Below are 20,592 nucleotides of genomic sequence, written 5' to 3' on the forward strand. Positions count from 1 at the left end.
CTGTATCTAGTGAGGATTGGATCTAGTGATCCTCAGAGCATCTGCTATTTCCTCCCTGGCTTCCTTTAACAACCTGGGATACAATCCATCTGGCCCTGGTGATTTATCTACCTTCAAGGATGCCAGTCCCTCCAGTACTTGCTCTCTCATTATGCTTATTGTATCTAATATTTTGCACTCTTCCTCTTTAGCTAGAATGACTGCATCACCCCTCTCTTAGTGAAGACAGAGACAAAGTACGCATTGAGAACCCTGCCCACATCTTCTGCATCAATGCACAAGTTACCAAGGCCCTACCCTTTCCTTAGTTATCCTCATGCTCTTAGGTTCTGTCAAAATATATTAGTTTAATGGGTTTGAGTGCTGCTGAAAGGTAACTCATAACATTGGGATTAGTGTAAACATTGAAATCATGTTTAAAAGATCTCTTTGTCTACGTTTTATACAGCTATAGATTGTGGTGATCCAAAAGATATAAAGAATGGCTACTACAAAGCTACAGGTCGAACGTATGGGAGTATAGCAACTTACGACTGCAACAAAGGGTAAGTATTAATTCGCAGCATCACAGGTTCATGGAAGCGATCAGAGATGGCCACATTGTAATTGACACATTGGGATTACTGAGATTACATGAGATGGCAAGCTCAAGGCAATGCAAGTGAATATGGGTTGGTATGTTTATGACAGAATATAGCACAACATATGTGCCATGGGGATAGAGTGGGGGGAATAAGACTGATTAGATTATTCTACACAGAGCTGGTGTTGGGTCGAATGGCCTCCTTCTGTGCCTTAATGATCCTGGGATTGGGATGTTGCCAGGCTGATGGGGTGTCGCCCACTGGTTAGAGAACCGATCGGCAACTCCCATCAGTTCCCTGGGGGAGCCCCAGTGGAATCAAGTGCCCTTCAGGCACTTAAGTGGCCGTTGGGCAGACCTTCCCCACTGTCGAGGTACCTGGCAGCGGTAATCCCACCTGCCAAGAGCTGCCGGCCAACCAGAGGCTGGCAACGCCTCATGCCGCCGGTGCTTGGGACTCTCGACCGTAGGTGAGTGAGGGCGGGATGGGGGTCATGGGGAAGGGCTTTCAGCAGCCCAACCCCCTGTCTGATGCCTAGTCCCTGACTATAAGGCACCCCCTTAGACACCTGGAAGGCCACTGCTGAACCTAGTTTTCTGGGCGGTCGTCCAAGGGCCTGGGAAAGCCATGCTGCCCCCATTTAATTCCTCAGCAACCACTAAATTGTGGGGGGTTCAGGGATAATGGGTGCCAAGTGGCTCATTAATGAGCCTAAACAAAAACAGAATTACCTGGAAAAACTCAGCAGGTCTGGCAGCATCGGCGGAGAAGAAAAGAGTTGACGTTTCGAGTCCTCATGACCCTTCAGCAGAACTGAGTAAAGTTAGGAGAGGGGTGAAATATAAGTTAGTTTAAGGTGGTGGGGGGTGGGGATGGGGGTGGGGGTGGAGGTGGGGGGTGGGTGTGGGGGTGGTGGAGAGAAGTTTGGGGGTTGAGGTGGTTGTAGGGACAAGCAAGCAGTGATAGGAGCAGATAATCAAAAGATGTCACAGACAAAAGGAACAAAGAGGTGTTGAAGGTGGTGATATTATCTAAGAAAATGTGCTAATTAAGAATGGATGGCAGGACACTCAAGGTACAGCTCTAGTAGGGGTGGGGTGGAAAGACTGACAGGGTATTACAGTTAAAGATTCAAAAATAATGGAAATAGTTGGGAAAAGAAAAATCTATATAAATTATTGGAAAAAACAAAAGGGAGGGGGAAGAAACGGAAATGGGGGTGGGGATGGGGGAGGGAGTTTAAGATCTAAAGTTGTTGAATTCAATATTCAGCCCGGAAGGCTGTAAAGTGCCTAGTCGGAAGATGAGTTGCTGTTCCTCCAGTTTGTGTTGGGCTTCACTGGAACAATGCAGCAAGCCAAGGACAGACATGTGGACAAGAGAGCAGGGTGGAGTGTTAAAATGGCAAGCGACAGGGAGGTTTGGGTCTTTCTTGCGGACAGACCGCAGGTGTTCTGCAAAGCGGTCGCCCAGTTTGCGTTTGGTCTCTCCAATGTAGAGGAGACCGCATTGGGAGCAACGAATGCAGTAGACTCAGTTAGGGGAAATGCAAGTGAAATGCTGCTTCACTTGAAAGGAGTGTTTGGGCCCTTGGATGGTGAGGAGAGAGGAAGTGAAGGGGCAGGTGTTGCATCTTCTGCGTGGGCATGGGGAGGTGCCATAGGTGGGGGTTGAGGAGTAGGGGGTGATGGAGGAGTGGACCAGGGTGTCCCGAAGGGAACGATCATTAATGAGCCTGATTGACATCCCGCTGCTGGTGGCCGGGGATCCCGTGTCAACTCTTCTCCCCATCCAACTTAATTGGGAGAGGCTTTGCCGCCACCGGGAATCTGCCACAAGGGCTCCTCCATGATTAAGTGGACCCGGCCGCCATGTTTCCCACCATGATAGGCTGCATTAAATTCTGCCCATTGACTGTAAAAGAAGATCATTAACCCACCCAGCCTATGATTTCTCCCCATTCAGTGGGTAGTGTGATATATTTAATGGCTAAAGATCGGTGTCTGAGAAAACATCCCCATAAATGAATTACATTCATAAAGCAAAAACAAAAATAAAAATACCTGGAAAATCTCAGCAGGTTTGACAGCATCTGCGGAGAGGAACACAGTTAACGTTTTGAGTCTATATGACTCTTCAACAAGTCATACGGACTCAAAACGTTAACTGTGTTCCTCTCCGCAGATGCTGTCAGACCTGCTGAGTTTTTCCAGGTATTTTTATTTTTATTATTGTTTTTGTTTTGGATTTCCAGCATCCGCAGTTTTTTGCTTTTACATTAATAATAATCCTTTCAGCTGCCTAATAAAAACTGTGAAATGTAACAGTGGTGCATAACCTCCCACATAGTCCAGCTGGGCACAATGAGCTGTTTCAGTGCTGTAGACTCGACATACCATCCCATTGTCACAATGAGTTAAGGTTTCCTCCAGGTAAACCAGACAATGTAAGTCCTGATTTACCCTAGGCGACAGATAGGTCAAGGATGATGAGGAGAGGTAGCTTCCCACAGTCACAGTCACATAGGATGTCATTTGTGATTTTGATAAGAGCCATTTTGGTATTGTAGCAGGGGCAGAAATCTAATTGGTGAGGTTCAAACCTGGAGTTCCAGCAAAGATGACATGGATTTGGGAGGAGATTGCATGTTCAAGGATTTTGGAGGAGAAAGGGAGGTTTTAGATTGGACAGTAGTTTGCAAGGATGGAGGAGTCAAAGGTTGGTTCTTTGACACAAGGGGTGATAACAGCAACTTTGAATGAGAGGGGGGACAGTAGCTGAGGAGAGAGAACACTTAACATCTAACATGGGAACCAAGAAACAACGTGGGAAACAAGATGGGAAGGTGGGCGGTCAGCACATTAGATGCTCGCCTGACATCATCGCGTGTTATTTTACACTCGGGTGTGTCGGATGCGCCCCCGCACACTGAGCAGGAAATCCTGCCCCCAATCCCTCATATCCCAACCAGATTGCTGAATATATTATAAATCATAGTCTACATCAATCTTTTATAACAATTCAGAGACTTTTCATTTACTGAATGTTTTTCTTGTTCTAGCTATCAACTGATTGGTAAAGGAACTATAGTGTGCACTATTGATGGGTGGAATAAAAACATTCCGTTCTGTGACAGTAAGTATTTGATCTAATTGGTTGTAAAGATTTACATCAGATTCAAGGATTTATCTTTTGATTGCTCTTAGTATAAAGTACTGGAAGAAATTATTTTTCACCTGCAGTTCCATCTATATTCTCACTTCCTGTTCTAATTTCATTTAAGATTAGCATATAGTGCTTATTTGTATACTGAAGGTAAAAGATGTTGGAAGTGGAAGTATTTGTTGTGATTTCCTAGAGGGTTGAGGATGTGCAGTTAACTCCACGGAGTTAACTGAATAATACAGACTAGCAAATACCTGGTCTTGTGGTGCAGTGGTAGTGTCCCTACCTTTGGGCCAGAAGCTCTGGGTTCGAGTCCCATTTCAGAAGGCAACAGCAAACCAGTTCAGTACTTTACCAAGCATGATCATAGGCCAATCTTGTGGAAGTCTGTGGTTGCTAACACCCTCTTAGGGCATGGTACCTGCAGGAGGAGGAGGGGAAAATGTTAGCTGGTCTGTGCTGGGGCAGCAATGCAGTTAGTCTGAGTACTGCCCCATTCAGGAGGGAGAAATTGGTCAGGGTTATGGCAATTCCTAACTGGTGTTCCATATTTGAACTTGCTTTAGGTTCTTTGCAATCCATGAAAAGAGAACAACTGCCAAATGTTAAAACACTCCGTCCAACAGCAATTCAGTCTCCAGTAACAAATTCACATCTTCAGTTCGCTAACTGGAGCAGTGTGTCTGAAACGAGTTATCTAATTGATACATTGCCAAATACAGTTTGCTATCTAAGTTGAGTGACAGTTCAGTGTTTGTAGTTCACTGCTAAGAAGGTGCTGTAATTGTATCACAAATAGCAAACTCAAACAGGAATGAAACATTGACTCTTCATGAAGTAAAGGAACACATCTATAATGACATTGTACAGTACACATTGATGTTTAAATTGGCTATTTTGCTGCAATCAAGTAATCTGTTGACATTCACTATTAGGGCTTCTGTCATTAGAACAACACAAATTGACAACATGATAGAAATTATTAAAACTATGAAGGGATTGACAAAATAGATAATAGCAGGTCCCTACTGAGGAGTCTAGAAAAAGAGACCTCAGAAGCAAGATTGAATGTAAAAGATTCAGAACAGAGGCAAGAGAATTTTCTTTGCACGGAACATTGTGAGAATGTAAACTCCAGCTCCAGAATTAACGACCGATTCAGAAACCATGGGCTGAATTTTTCCGTCGGCGATTTGGGGGCGGGGCCCGCTCGCCGACACAAAAATGACGTGGGATGACGGGGGCACGAAAGAGCGCACCTTCACATTTGGGGAATCCCACCCCGCCCGCACAGGAAGCACATAGCGCTTCCCGCCGGACGTCAAACTGGGTGGGACTTAATTGGCCCGCCCACTTAAAATGGCGGCGGGGCCCGCTTCTCTGGCGGGGATCGGCTCCCCGCCTGCCGGAGATTGGTTCAGGCTGCCCGCCCGACAGGCAAAAAATGCAGCCCCATGTTCACATTCATAATTAGATTGGATAAGTGGGTGAAGAGAAAACAAGGTTGAAGGGATATGACAACAAGGTGGCTAAATGTGATTAGAAATATTTGCGTGGAGGGTAAACATTGACATGAACTGGTTGGCTGAATGGTCTGTTTCCATGTTGTAACTTTTGTGTATATGGGTAATGGTCACTTTGGTAAGATGCCGGGTACATGTGGAAAATACCTTATAAGGAAGCGACATCTTCCGACAAGGGAAAATTTAGTGAGAAAAAAACAATTCATTGTTAGTAAGATTTTGGAAAAAGTACATGTGCAACTTTCAAAGAATATATGAATTTCTAGCTGGCGCTACAGTTGTGTCACAGAATGGGCTTTGTATAGTTCTATCTGCATATTGAATCAGATACACAGCAACTTTACACATATGGGGAAATCTCATTGTTGCTGTCGGGCTGCAGTCTAACTGTTACCTCCCTAAAAAAAGACATGAAAGAAAAAGCACTTCAACATTAAAAAATAACCTTCAAAATAATTCCTTATCTGTAAACGCATATGATTTACTGCAATACAACTTTACACTTAAATTTATTGTTTGCACCAAATTAATTTTGTTTAAAGATAGTTATAGGTTTCCTCCCTTTGCATGTTAGAACATTGTAGGTTGATTCTGTGATTGAGCACTCCTGGTGATTGCAGAGAGTCCTTTCCAGGAAATCACAGATCTTCAGTGTCTAATTTTTCATCCATTTAATTGGATAGGAAGAAAATTTGACACAGTGAGCTCCATGCCTGCGGACCCTGGAGTGCCAATGTACACTGCAAACCCCAACCACAACATTGGCCCTTGATTTTCTTTAAATAGCCATTTCACGTCAGTAAAATTTAAATATAATTAGCTATGATATTTTTGTTCAATTTATACATTACTGACTCCAGTTATAAGTCCGATAAGTATGGTTTGTAATGAAAAAAATTACTGATGCTTGTTAATGACTTTCACTCGGCTGAGTATTGGCATCAAGTAACGATGCTCTGCTTTAAAGTTACCGTATATTAGAATCTTGTTGACTGGCTCCTTTTAATGGTTACACCTTATGGCACCATTGGGATAAAGTGTTCCTCAACTCCTTGCCCTAAAAATCAAGTTCCCAATTAATTTTGACCTGTTCCTCGGTCTATTTTCATGATTTTGTTTGAATTCTAGTTCCTTGAATCTTTTGACTCTCCTTCGGTGAATTGATCCTTAATTATCCTCTTGGACTTTTTTTTAAGACCCTAAAACACAGGGAAAGCATTTAAATAGTGAATTAAGCCCTTCCATCAGTGCTAATACTTGTATCAAAAAGGGTCACTCTTATATTGGGAGAGTGTTAGGTATCTCAGTGGACTGGAATTGTGGAGGGGAGGATGGGGGCTGTACCCATTTCCACATGACAGGAGTACTAGGTAATTAGGGGGACCATATGATTTGGCTTTGAACCCTGAATGGTCCACTCAGCCTTTTGATGTGGATAGACTGAGTATCACTTCTCGGGTGTGGTCAACATTATTCTATTCATTCTGTGCACTGCTGACTGCACTGAAACAAGTACTACCTTTTCAATCATTGAATGTTCAAAGCTCTGCTTTTCATGAGTAGAGAGCAAAATAGAGCTGACAATATATTTCAGTGTTGCTAAATCTAAAATGCTCCTATCTGGTGCTTGCTGTACGACTGTCCCTGTAGTATTTGAATGCTGCTGGTATACATGGAAATAACTTTCACAACTAAATGGAGGCAATAACCCTCATAGGTGATGTGAGCTTTCAGGACTAGTGTGTTTTGGGACATTTCCTTTTGAAACAAGTACCATCTCCTGAATAAACATGTAACTGATCATGAGCAGGCTCAAACTACTTTTTTTATGTAGCAAATTAAACCATCGCACAGGTTTTTATGACAAAAATGTGACAAAGGACTGAGTTCTAAATGGAAAGCCCTATCAAAATGCCACCTTTACACATCACAAGCAATGACAAGTGTGACTAGATTCCATTTTGAAAGTGCTTTGAGAACTATGTCCTACTTGGTCCTTTTGATAATAACATTATAAAAGTGTCCACTGTTATTTGCAACTTTTGTTACCTTTGTAGATGCTGCTGTAGCATTTATTTTTAAAAACAATATTGATACCTATATTCTTTTGACCACTCTGTGCCCTGTTCTTGGGCTGCTTTCTCCCTGTTAATCAGCACCAAGGGCTCTGAATACAGACAGGAAAGTAGTTACGGTCAGCAAGTGTGGTTTTTCTTCAATCCATTGGTAATGTTCAGACAGATCTACATGGGTCACAGTCATAATGAAAACACCTGCTGTGTCATCTACTAACTAAATGTGCAACAATTCCAGCTTTGCTTTTTTCTCTTACAGCTATTTTATGCGATCCTCCGAACCCTATTAGCAATGGAGATGTGACTGAAAGAGACAGCTGGGACATTGGAACAGATGCAAAATATTCATGCCATGCTGGCTATGCTCTGATTGGTCAACATTCCATTAATTGTACAGACACTGGGGACTGGAGCCATGACTCTCCTATTTGTAAAGGTAATGTACCATGACATAAGAAGAGAAATCACATTGTACTGGTTATTAGCATGTTTTTGTAGAACATTCAAAAGTTCTCATTACTTTAAAAACGATGGGGGAATTTTGGTATTGGAAAACATCTCTCAGCTTTGTCGTGTTCTGATGACAGTATAAAGACAGGAAGTTGCCAGCTGGAGCATTTCAGGCCAGGGTTGAAGTGTATTACCATTGTCTCAAAGAATACCATTGAGCTGATTGAGTTACATTTTTAATAAATCCTATGGGCAATTGCTTTTCAAACTTCATCCAACAACAATTTATTCATCATTGTCAACTAAGAGTAAATATAGTGCAGTTTAAAAATGTAAATTTCTGTTGCATTTTATTGCCATACTTCTTCAAACTGCATGGCTTTCACTTGTGCCAATGCTCCCTTTGACTAGTTAGTAGGTGGCTGAAGCTATTGACTGGGCAGGACAAGCTCATCCTATTTTCTCATTCTGGCTGCTGTGATGTGTTACAGGATAGTGTTAGGAACAATGTATAGCTTTAAGGTTAACTTATATTTTGTACTTTTTAAAATTCATTGATGGGATGTGAGCGTCGCTGGCTAGGCCAGCATTTATTGCCCATCCCTAATTGCCCTTGTTCAGAGGGCATTTTTTTTAAGAGCCAACCACATTGCTAAGGGCCTGGAGTCACATGTAGGCCAGACCAGGTAAGGACGGCAGATTTCCTTCCCTAAAGGACATTAGTGGATCAGATGGGTTTTTATGACAATCGGCAATGTTTTCATGGTCTTCATCAGACTTTTAATTCCAGGTTTTTATAGAATTCAAATTTCACCATCTGCCATGGTGGGATTCAAACCCACATCCCCAGAGCATTACCCTGGGTCTCTGGAATGCTTGTCCAGTGATAATACCACTATTGCCACCATTTAAAGGTGTTTGTGAGCTGGGTGCTGGAAAGTCTGAGGCCCTGTTTGTATACATGCATTTTTAACGAGGTTTTACAACTCGTGAAGTGAAGAGATGGGTTACCAAGGGGTTAGTATTTTAATTAAGGTAAAAATAAGTAGAAAAAAATGTGCAGTTACTTAGCAACAGGGGTCCTGAGAAACACAGAGAGACCAGGAAACACAGAAAGGTGGTCAGTTAATGTGCGTATACCAGAGAGTGCAGGCAGAATGTCTAATCTGTCGAATAAGAAATCCTGCAAGCCTTCCTTCTGGGGAACTGAGTTTAGGGGACCCATGTGTTTGCTCTGAAGTTGAAGTAACAGTGTGTTTAGATTGCAGTTTTTGGGTGTCTCAAAGAGAGATACCAGCTGGAGAAAAGCATCTAGTGAATGCTCAGCAGTCCGCTGGAAGAAAACTGTTTGAAACTGCGTTAACCCAAGCAAGAGGCCTTGGTGTTGGGACAGTGGTAAATCTTTACTGATGTTTTATGTCTGTCAGGGTTTCTGGGATAAAAGGAATAGTGTGAGCTTGAATCGTTTTCTGATATCTGTATTGAAATCTTTCCAACCATTTTGTCTAGTGTAATATAGCTCATTTTTTCTTGTTTAATAATAGTTTTATTCTTTGTGTTAACAGTATACTGGCAGGCTCTTGTGAATGTGTTCAGTAACTGACCACCACAGTTTCTTTAAAGAAAAGTTAGGACCCACCAATCCAGGTTTCACTCTGGGATCTGACTTGTCCAGTGCTAACATCAGCTGAGATCATATGAATAGTATGGTGTGGGGTTATACTTTCAGTATCGTACTCAATCAAGGCTGACACTCCAATGCAGCAGTGAGGGAGTGCTGCACTATCAGAGGTGTAATTTTTTGGATGTGATGTTAAACCAAGGCCACGTCTGCTGTCTCTCTGACATAAAAGATCCCATTACACTATTTTGAAGAAGAGCAGGGTATTCTCCCTGACATTCTGGCCAATATTTATCCCTCAATCTATGCCACAAAAACAGATTATTTAGTCATTATCACGTTGCTGTTTGTGGGAGCTTGCTATATGCAATTTGGCTGCTGTGTTTTCTACATTATAACAGTGACTACACTTCAAAAAGTACTTTACTGGCTAAAGCATTTTTGGGATATCCCATGTTTGCAAAGGATTGTTTATGAATGCAAGTCTTAATCGGAGGCCGGAAATTCTGCAGCAAGTAACTCACCTGATTCCCCAAAGCCATGATGCAAGTCAGGAGTGTGATGGAATCATCTCCACTTACCTGAATGAGTGAAGATCCAACATTCTAGAAGCTTGACACCATTCAGGACAAAGCAACTCACTTGATTGGTGCCCCATCCTCCACCTTAAACATTCACTCCCTCCACCTCCTGTACACAGTGGCAGCAGTGTGTAACATATACAAGATGCACTGCAGTGACTTGCCAAGCTACCTTTGACAGCACCTTCCAAACCCAAACTTCGACCAACTAGAACATCGGTGTTCAGCATGTGGCCCAAGAGCCACTTGTGGTCTGCATTTGTCTTTCCTGCGGCCTGCTCACCAAACTGTCCACTCACCACCTCACTCCCACTCACTGATTCTTATGCTTGCCCCCTGTCCTGTACCACTTACCTGCCCGGCCGTCCCACTTACAGCCCTTCTTGCCCCTTCCTTGCTTCCTCCCTCTCACCCCTCAAGGCCTCTCACATCCCAAAAGTTAAGCTATGGTAGTTCCATGCACATTGTTTCTATACAGTGTATAGTGGGTCAGTGAGCCCTATAGTGACAGAAGGATATGTATTAAAAAAAAGCTTCAAAGAAGTAATTCATTCATAACTTTCTACTATGTTAAGAAGTAACTTCACTAGGTGACAATAGAAGTGTCAATCATCCAGATCCTTTAAAGTATCAATAACAGGAATTGCAAGCCCTTGAAACCTAGGTTAGTGTAAGTAACATTGTGATATTGACCGCAGAGATCAGAGCATCTGAGCTGTTAATCAAGCAGCGTTTCAACAGGAATAATGGATGTCTGGGCTCTCAGCATGGAGGGCGTGCTGGCCCATGGGGGAGTTGGTGGGGGGGCATTACTTGGCATAGGGGTCATGAGGAGCACTTTTACTTTTTATAAGGTCACTTCATACAGACTAGGGTTCATGACTCCTTTGAGGGGCTGTGGACCATGACTCTTTAAAAACCTGGCCCGACCCCAGAAAACATGCAGAGGAGGAGGAGGATGCCCATCTCTGTAATTGAGCGGGCCATGCCTGGAGTGCCAGGTGTGGGCTTCAGACAGGAACCAGTCTGCATCCTTTAAAGGTACTCTGAAAAATCAGACAGCCCAGGAATGGGGCCTGGAGTCCCAGATTCGTGAGCTCCCTAGTGTGCTGGATTTTCATGGAGTTGGGGAGACTCTGTAGATGGATGAAAATGCAGGCTGGAACTCAATTTCGGGATCCCCAACTCCATTCTCGGGGTTTCTGGTTAAGGGTGCAGGCTGCTGGGGTCACAGGCCTGCACGTTGCATTCATGACCTGTCTGGCCCCATTGCAGAGATAGGCAGGCCCTACTCCTCTGCAATTTTCGTGGAGTCGGGACAGCTCTCAAAGGATTCATGGCTCATGGCACCTCAGAGGTGTCATGAACCATAGTCTGAATGAGGGAACTTTTTGAAAGATAAATTCAGAAGGTCTTTCCCATGCATTCAATCCAAACTAAGCCCCTCCACGCATCTCCATGCTCTCCCTGCCAAGCCCCATAGCCCACACCCATACTCAATCACCAACTGTACACTCTGTTTAGACCAATGAACCCTATAGTGACAATAGGATGTGTTAAAAAAGCTTTTAAAAATGTCATAATTCATAATTTTCCACTTGGAAAAAACTCCTTTTACTGCAGCCCAATTTTTTTTTATTCATTCACGGGATGTGGGCTTCGCTGGCTGGGCCAGCATTTATTGCCGATCCCTAGTTGCCCTTGAGAAGGTGGTTGTGAGCTGCCTTCTTGAACCGCTGCAGTCCATGTAGTGTAGCTACACCCACAGTGTACCTACACCACATGCAGACCCGTTAAAGTACCAATAACAGAAACTGCAAGCACTTGTAACATCTTTCTCTTGTGTAAATAAACATTGTGCAATTGACAGGATTGATCAGACAGCCAATTGTCAATCAAGCAACGTCTTCTCTGGGGTGCAGCTGTTTCAGCACTCTGATGAATTTCTGGGCTCTAAAGAGATGTAGTGGCTTTAAGAAAGTGTAAAGCCCAGTGTTGTCTTCAACCAAAGTCCAGAGAGATAGAGGGAAATGAACACAGACTATAAATGTGCCATTTTTTCTGTTTGCTCAACCAGAGATCAATTAAACTGGCTGCCCCACTTCCGAAATACCCTTGAGTGAATATCTACATGTTTAAATTTGCTGGACCTGACAAGTAAAGGGAAATTATAAAATCACATAGGAGCAAATCTTTCTGTAGGTGTCACTGATTTCACTGGTATCTAGTATGTTTTCAGCTTTGACAACCCCTGGCATTTGGAAGAGTATAGGTTTTCTACCAGGCAGCAAGGGAGGCCGATAATGTGGTTGAAATACTCTCGGCATGGCAACAAAAAAGATTACTTTTCTAAGGAAGTTTTTAAAATTGGTTCCACGAGCTGAATCTTTGGCTCGGTGAGCGGGGGCGGGGCCCGCTTGCCGAGGCGTAAAATGACTCAGGGTGATATCGGGCGCGTGTCCCGACGTCACAGTGCGTCATTCAGACTTTCAGTTCGGCGGGCGCGCACCCAAGTTGGCTGCGCGCCCGACGCACTGTCAAAGTCCTATTAAAGCCATTTAACACTCAATTAAAATAACTAACGGAGCTGTCCATCCAACCTTAAGGTTGGCGGGCAGGCGAAGAACCCAGGCGGCCTTTGCATTTTTCATGGAACCTCATCCACGGGCGGGGTGAGGTTTCATGCATGATATTAAATTTTGTCAAAGATTTTAATTGAAATGGATGCACATGTCCCAGCTCACATGACAGGTTCACATGAGGGGACATGTCATAAAAATTTTCTCGGCACTTAATTAAACTTTTTGGACTTAAAACTAACCTCACCTCTGTGCCTCAGGGAGATTCCTGCGCTCCTTCACACCCATGTGCGGAAGAGCACACTCCCGACTCGGGCAGCCCCCACCCCGTCCGCACAGGGAGTACATAATGCTTCCGGGTGCGCGTCACACTGGGCAGGCCTTAATTGGCCCACCCATGTAAAATGGCGGCGCGGACCCGGTTGGGGGTGCCAATCGGATCCGCGCCCGCTCCCAATCCGCCCGCCCGACAGGCAGAAAGTTCTGTCCCACAAGAGTGTATTAATAAGGCAGAATTTTCCGGCCCCGATACTGGCATCGCCGTGGGTAGGATAGGAAAATTTGGAGAGCCATTGACTTTTAACGGCTCTCCAAATTTCCCCATCCCCCCCTGCAAAGATGTCCGCTTGTGCTGGGGCCTGAAAACCCTGCCCATAATAATTTGTCAGCATAAACCTATTTCTCTGCATTTGCCTTTTAAACACTATTTTGCAGAGTAACACCCACAGGTTGCTCCTGAGCAGCTCTCCAGCAGTGGTTCGAAACCTCAATGTCAGAGTCCCATTTTCACCCAGACTGATTTTCTCTGAATTGGCCAATTAATGGCAAAAGGACGGGCTTGTCGTCCAATTAAGGACAGCAGGCAGGCTCTTGAAGCTGGGAGGACAAAGAGCAGGCCCTGCAGCATGAAAAGAGCTACAGGCTACCTTATCAGGTGAATGAGCGAGAGGGCACCTCAAGACGGAGGAGCCCTCTCTTCAACTTTTTAAACTTAAAAATAACAAATGCCCCTGGCAACTAGGCCACCAAAGCCCCTAGAGCCAGGCAAGTGGGGAGGGCCTCACATCATGTCTGGAGCACTGGCCTTCCAGTATGCTGCTGGGAGGTCACCTTCACACAGCTGGCCCAGTCCCTGATTCCTTCGAGGGTGGTGGAGTGGGGGGGAATCTCAGTGACTGACTGTCGGTCTCAGACAGTAGGACTTTATAGGCCTTTCAAGCCTTAATTGGCTACCCACCGCTCGTGGGCAGCCACGAGCCGCGAGCCAATGGCATGCCAGCTTGTGACATCAAATTCCATGCTCATCTGCCTCTATTGGGGCTTAAAAATGCAGCCTGGCACATCCATGTCGTGTTAACATGATGAAAGACCTCTCGTCGAGTTTAAGTTAAATTCTGTGAATTATATGTGGTGTTCATTGCACTAAAAATGTCCTTACATGTTTCCAACAAGTGGAACTTATTTCTATTTCAAGAAAAATTACCCACAGATGTCTCAGGGAGTGTTCATTTTACCCTAACATGGCATTATTTCATTGTATGTGGTCTATGATAATTATTTTCCATCCTTAAAAGTACAGCCAGGATGCTATGACTGTATTTATATAAATTCCATATGCTAAAGCCCTTTCATGTATCGTCAAGGTTAGCAAGTTGTATGGTATTTAACTGCAAGAGCAATAGGAAGATAGCCAATTTAGTCCCAGGTTTGCCAGCAGTGGTTAGGAGCTGTTTGATTTTTCCACCTTTGTTCCACATTTTCCTTTCTGCTTAGTTGGTTTGGGGGGGGGGGGGGGGGGGGGGGGGTGGGGGGGGGTGACTGGAGACTCTTTTACCTTTTTTGCCAATCTAAATGCTCAATAGACTAGACTGAATGCATAATTTTCATTTTGGTAATTTTATTTGATGTTCAAAGTGGGTGATCCTTATTAACAATATACATTGTAAGTTGTTCAGTATACCACATTTAGTTTCCATCCAGATTCAAGCTTGCTGGAATAGCAATCACCTGAATTAGGTGAGGAAAATCACCGGGATTCCTTTATAAGTGTAGATTCCAGCCTGGTTGATCTTCTGATATTCCCTGTGCCCAGATGATCTAGTCCGCTTGGGCATGGACACAAGAAAATTTCCCTTTCTCAGTCCTTAGAACTATAAGGAGGCCATTCAGCCCCTTGAGCGTGTTTTGACATTCAATTAGACCATGGCTGATCTGAATCTTAAATCCATCTATCCATCTTGGTTCCATAACTTTTCATATGCTTACCTAACAAAAAAAAAGCTATCAGTCTTAATTTAGAAATGTTCAGTTGACCTAGCCTCAACAGCTTTTTTGGGGAGACAGTTCCAGATTTCCAATCCCTTTTTTGTGAAGAAGTATTTTCTGACATTACCCTTGAAGAGCCTGACTCTAATTTTAAGGATATGCTGTCTTGTTCTAGACAGTGAAAATTGTCTCTGCTGCAGTATCATAAAGGAAATTGGGCCAGTGGTTTAAGGCATGTGTGTTGTCTTATGTTAATCTGGTACCTTACATCAGATGGTGCTCCATTTCACTTGGCACCATCACTATTGCCTCCCACCCATCGCCCAAACTCCCCCATGGGGCCTACAGCTTGCTGGTTTGACGCAGCTGAACTGTGAGACCCAGTTTTGATCAGGCTTTGGGGGACATCTTCACATTGTGTCACCCATTTAAATGAAGGAACTAGCACGAGTTAAGTTACTTCCCCCAAATGTTTGCTCTGCACAGATTGTCATTATAATCATTCATTGTATGAATAGCCTAATCAGAGCAATTGTGTGACTTTGTGTTTCAGCCCTTCCCGACCATGAAGAACAGCTTTCACCTCCTTCTACCATCGCAGCTACAACAATACGTGAAACAACACCTGAGATAAGCGATATTACCACAGATGGTGGAGACAGGAACCATTTGCTTTCATCACTTCCTAGTTTGGGTATTAGATGTCAACTATTTGAATGTATAGGTGCAGTTTACGCATGTTCCAGTCTCCCATTGTTGTATTCGCTGACCTACAGGCACAGTTGAAGCATGAATTGGAGAGTTGTATAGCCCCAGCCTTTATTATTACATGTGCTGAGGTGCTTGGAGTATTTATTGCCTCATAAATTTGCTTAATAATTTCAATCCAGAAGAAATTTGAATGCAATGTTTTACTATGCAAACAGAGGTCCTGTGCTTTAAAAATAATTGATGGATTAGCATTTTCTGTCACAAAATGTTACTGAGCATTACACAAATAGTAAGACTGTTGAAAATAGCTTTGAAGACACTGGTGAATTGAGCCACACCAATGAAAATGATCTAAAATATGAAAGCTTACAATCAGCGTAGAAAAGGGTTAGAGAGGACATTTACTTAGGGCAAGAACAGATGAATGGTCAGATTGGGACCAGCAACAGGGACTGAAGACTGTAAATTAAATGGATTGAATGGTCGGTAAAATTCCTCTATTCCTATTCTGTTATCTATCTCATTATCGGTGTAATATTATTCCTTCTGCAGGTGAGTGAACTTGAAAACTGACTGCATCACGATGTGTTCATTTGCCAATAGCTAGTTCCTGTTATTTACACAAATGCCAGTGTCCTTAAAGGGATCAGTGGAGATTGCTCACAACAAGGGAGGAAATGTGTTTATAGTGTAACTTCTGTGGAGTCCAGAGGAGCAGGAATGTTTCCACAAAAATGCTGTGGACCAGGACTGCTCCACTTCACTTGGCACCATCACTATTGCCTCCCACCCATCGCCCAAACTCCGCCATGGGGCCTACAGCTTGCTGGTTTGATGCAGCTGAAGTGTGAGACCCAGTTTTGATCAGGCTTTGGGAGGATATCTTCACATTGTGTCACCCATTTAAATGAAGGAACTAGCACGAGTTAAATTTCTTCCCCTAAGTGTTTGCTCTGCACAGACTTTCATTATAATCACTCATTGTATGAATAGCCTAATAAGAGCAATTGTGTGACTTTGTGTTTCAGCTCTTCCTGACCATGAAGAACAGGTTTCACCCCCTTCTACCATCGCAGATACAACAACACGTGAAACAACACCTGAGATAAGCGATATTACTACAGATGGTGGAGACAGGAACCATTTGCTTTCATCACTTCTTAGCTTGGGTATTGGATGTCAACCATTTGAATATATAGGGCAGTTTACGAATGTTCCGACCTCCCATTGTTGTATTCGCTGAGCTATGTTGGCTCCCAGTCCAGCAACTACTCAAGTTTCCTTGTGTTCAAATCCCTGTTTGGTTTTGCCCTACTCTACCTCTGTAACCTCATCCTGCCTTCTAACTCTGAGAATTCTGTGTTCCTCGAATTCTGGCTTCTTGTGCATCCCTGATTTCCTACGTTCCACCATTTGTGGCTGTGCCTTCAGCCGTCCAGGCCCCAAACTGAAGAATTCATTCCCTAAATCTGTCCTGTTCACTGCCTCTCTCTTCTTCAAGATATTCCGAGAGCCTTTCACCAAGCTGTCCCAGTATCTCCTGACATGGTATCATGTTGTGTCTCATAATGCTTTTGGGAATCACCTTGGGATTTTTCAATATGTTAAAGGTGCAATATGCAAGTTATTATTGAGGTGGGGATAGAAGGGCACCAGTGTCTGTCTGAACAGGATTGACAGATGAAACATTCACCTGTTTGAAATGAGAAAAATGGAAAGAGGAGTACCGGGAATGGAAAGAGGAGTACCGGGAATGGAAGAGGAGAGGAAAAGATTGTCAAGATGAACTGAAAAAGTAGGAGGGGAATATTGTGCCCTGTGAACAGAAAATTGTAAAGCATGCAGGACATGTGGGAAAAATAGTTGTCAAGGAGAAGAGCCTCTTCCAAGGGTGGGGGGAGGTGGGTGTGGTGAGAGATTTGGTTAAAAGGAGTGTTACTTTTGAGATAGTTTGAGGAAGCGATACTTTGGTTGGTTTTCTGAAAACCCAATGTCACTTATTTTATCATTGATAGCTTTCCAGTTCAAAATATAAGTCAAGGGTACAAGTGTTCAAAATTGAACAGATTGTACATTTTAAATTGGGGAAAAAAAATGTAATGTTCCAGGAATAATGGCCTGACTTCCCTAAATGCAGCACTAATTGGTGCAGCGGAGAGGCAGGAAAGGGAAGTAATACACGCCATATATACCACTGAAATCCATTATGTCCTGTCATCATTCTGTTCAAAAATCCTATGTTAGAAGTATATATGAGTCTTTCAATGTTAATTGTGTTTACACGTTGTCACACCATAATATGCGATACTGCAGTTCCAGGTCTTGCCCAGAAGGTGGCTCTGACAACCATGTAGTTTTCCAGAGCAAAATTATCCTCGTTTCTTTGAAACCATTTTGATTTTTTAAAACCTATTATTTAATAACAGTAATTTTTTGGAATATTTCGAACCTTTCTCATCATTACCTGTTCATTATTGTTCACAGGGAAGTCTGCATGAATGAATTAATATTTCATTAGCCACTGATCAGAGGGTTGGGTGTTTAATGAAACTAGTTGAGATTTACAGACCTGTTTTTTGGTTTGAGCCTTCAGGAAGAAGAACCTGCCAAGCCTACCTGGCCTGGCCTACCAGTTACTCTGTCCTGTGCTACATGGTTGATTCTTAATCTCATTTGAAATGGTTTAGCAAGGCACTCAGATTCAAGAAGACATTTAGGGATGGACAATAAATGTAGCACCCTAGAACAAATACAAAAGCATGTCGGATACCAGAGCATGTCTGGTTACTGTGAAGCTGAGCTTAACAATGAGTCAGCACCTTCTGGAAGGGAGAGGAAGGGAAAGAAAAATAGAAGTTGATTATATTGTTTCTTATACTTTGTACATGTGGCTTTACATTTCAGATACTGCTACATATGAACAAAGGCAAACAGATCTTTCTACAACCACAACTGTAAACACAATAATAAATAAAACAATACCTCCGAACAACTCCCCAATTCCTACAGATAGACTCAACGAAAGCTTAATACTTTCGGCAGTTCCTAACTGTGAGTATCTAGGTCTTTTAAAATGAAACATAGCAAAGGAAGTCTGATAAGTAAAGGTATGAATTATTTTCAGCAATTATGTATTTACCTATGAATTATTTGTCTTTCGCTTCTTTTGGTCCTCTACTGCAAAGTGCTGGTTAGGTGTCAGCTGCTATATTGTGCACATTTCTGGGCGCCACGTTTTAGGAAGAATGTCGAAGTGTTGGAGAGGGTGCAGAGGTGATGTATGAGAACGGTACCAGGGATGATGGACTTCAGTTATGTGGAGACTGGAGGAACTGGGGTTCAGTTTCACTAATTGGAAATCATGGATGGGATTTTCGAGTCCTGCCCGCTGTGGGAATTGTGGAACAGAAAATTTGATGGATCAGCAGAAGTTCTGTTGACTTTGGGTGGGAATTTCTGCTGCGGGCCTGGAAAATCCCACCCCATGTCTGACTACTTTATTGGAGTTTGTTGAGGGAAGTAACAAGAAACGTGGATAAAGGGGAACCTGTGGATGTACTTTACGTAGATTTCCAAAAGGCATTGACAAGGTGCCACATCAAAGGCTAAATCGCAAAATGAGAGCTCATGGCGTATGGGGTGGCACATTAGCATGGATAGAGGATTGGTTAGCTAACAGGAAACAAAAAGTAGTGACAAATGAGTCATTTTCAGAGTACCACAAAGATCAGTGGTGGAGCCTCAGCAATTTACAATTTATATCAGTGACTTAGACGAAGAGACCAAATGTATGGTTGCTAAATTTGCGGATGATACAAACTTAGATAAGAAAGTAAGTTGTGAAGAGGGCATAAGGATATAGATAGGTTAAGTGAGTGGGCACAAAATTTGCAGATGAAGTATAATGTGGGAAAATGTAAACTTGTTCGCTATGTCAGGAAGAATAGAAAAGCAGCGTATTATTTAAATGGAGAGAGATTGCAGAACTCTGAGGTTCTGAAGGATATTGGTGTCCTGCTACATGAATCACAAAAAGTTAGTATGCACGTATAGCAAGTTACTCGGAAGGCAAATAGAATGTTGTCATTTATTGTGAAGGGAATGGAATATAAAATAAGGGGATTTTTCTACAGTTCTACAGGGCATTATTGAGACCACGTCTGAAGTACTATATACAGTTTTGGTTTCCTTCTTTAAGAAAGGGTATAAATATGTTAGAAGCAGTTCAGAGAGGTTCACTTGACTGATATGTGGGGTGGGGGTTTATCTTACGAGGAATCATTGGACAGGCTGGGCCTGCATCCATTGGTGTTTAGAAGAATGAGAGGTGACCTTATTGAAACATATAAGATCCTGAGGAGACTTGACAGGGTGGAAGCAGAAAGGATGTTTCCTCTTGTGGGAGAGACCAGAAATAGGGGACATAGATTAAAAATAAGGGGGTTACCCATTTGAGACAGTGATGAGATGATCTTTTTCTCTGAAGGTCGTGAATCTTTGGAATTCTCTCCCCCAGAGCGTGGTGGAGGCAGGGTCAATGAATTATTTTAAGGTAGTGGTAGATAGATCCTTGAATAACAATGGGAGTCATAGGTTATTGGGGGCAAGTGGGAATGTGGAGTTGGGGCCATGATCAGATCAGTCATGATGTTATTGAATGATGGAGCAGGCTTGTGGGACCAAATGACCTACCCCTCCTCCTAATTGTATGTTTGTATGTTCCTTTGACTAGAGGGGGTTAATGGGAGTCTTAATAGAAGCATTCAAATTAATGAAGGGTTTTGATGGAGTAAATAAGGAGAAACTACTTCCACTGGCCATAGGGCAGAGGAGACAGGTTTAAAGAAATTAGCAAAAGAACCAGAAGTGAGATTTTATTTTATACAATAGATTATTATGATGTGAAATGTACGGCTTGGATGGATAGTGGAAGCAGATTCAATAGTAACTTTTAAAAGAGAATTGGATAAACGCTTGGAAGGCAAGTAAAATTGCAGGACTCTGGGGGAAGTACAGGGGACTACAACTAATTGTACAG

The 20,592-nt window shown here is 43.0% G+C and overlaps 2 protein-coding genes and 1 long non-coding RNA gene across 8 annotated transcripts in view; 1 reads left to right on the plus strand and 2 right to left on the minus strand.

Annotated features, from left to right (window-relative positions):
- The window catches only part of LOC144683507 (apolipoprotein R-like), a 41,316-nt gene extending 39,942 nt beyond the window's left edge, over nt 1-1,374 (minus strand). Inside the window, exon 1 of the mRNA XM_078546581.1 lies at nt 1,316-1,374. Within this exon, the coding sequence (XP_078402707.1) occupies nt 1,316-1,344 (29 nt within the window). The 5' untranslated portion in view covers nt 1,345-1,374. The remainder of the gene's footprint in view (nt 1-1,315) is intronic.
- Nucleotides 1-20,592, plus strand: part of LOC144683506 (complement decay-accelerating factor transmembrane isoform-like) — a 51,373-nt gene that overhangs the window by 20,494 nt on the left and 10,287 nt on the right. For 4 of the 6 annotated variants that reach the window (XR_013577273.1, XM_078546574.1, XM_078546578.1 and 1 more), the window contains exons 3-8: nt 449-545; nt 3,646-3,719; nt 7,607-7,783; nt 15,397-15,537; nt 16,583-16,723; nt 18,459-18,605. Coding sequence is in view for 5 of the 6 variants with exons in the window: in XM_078546574.1 (XP_078402700.1) it covers nt 449-545; nt 3,646-3,719; nt 7,607-7,783; nt 15,397-15,537; nt 16,583-16,723; nt 18,459-18,605 (777 nt within the window). In the remaining variant the exon portion in view is untranslated. Of the gene's footprint in view, nt 1-448; nt 546-3,645; nt 3,720-7,606; nt 7,784-15,396; nt 15,538-16,582; nt 16,724-18,451; nt 18,606-20,592 lie in introns of all 6 variants that reach the window. The other 2 variants (XM_078546575.1, XM_078546579.1) reach the window with 2 other exon arrangements.
- Nucleotides 16,642-20,592, minus strand: part of LOC144683508 (uncharacterized) — an 86,464-nt gene continuing 82,513 nt past the window's right edge. The window contains exons 2-3 of the long non-coding RNA XR_013577274.1: nt 18,452-18,619; nt 16,642-16,713 (exon numbers count right to left, since the gene is read on the minus strand). This is a non-coding gene — a long non-coding RNA (uncharacterized LOC144683508). The remainder of the gene's footprint in view (nt 16,714-18,451; nt 18,620-20,592) is intronic.

The sequence above is a fragment of the Cetorhinus maximus genome, chromosome 8 (assembly GCF_964194155.1).
Source record: "Cetorhinus maximus chromosome 8, sCetMax3.hap1.1, whole genome shotgun sequence".
Taxonomy (NCBI): Eukaryota; Metazoa; Chordata; class Chondrichthyes; order Lamniformes; family Cetorhinidae; genus Cetorhinus; species Cetorhinus maximus.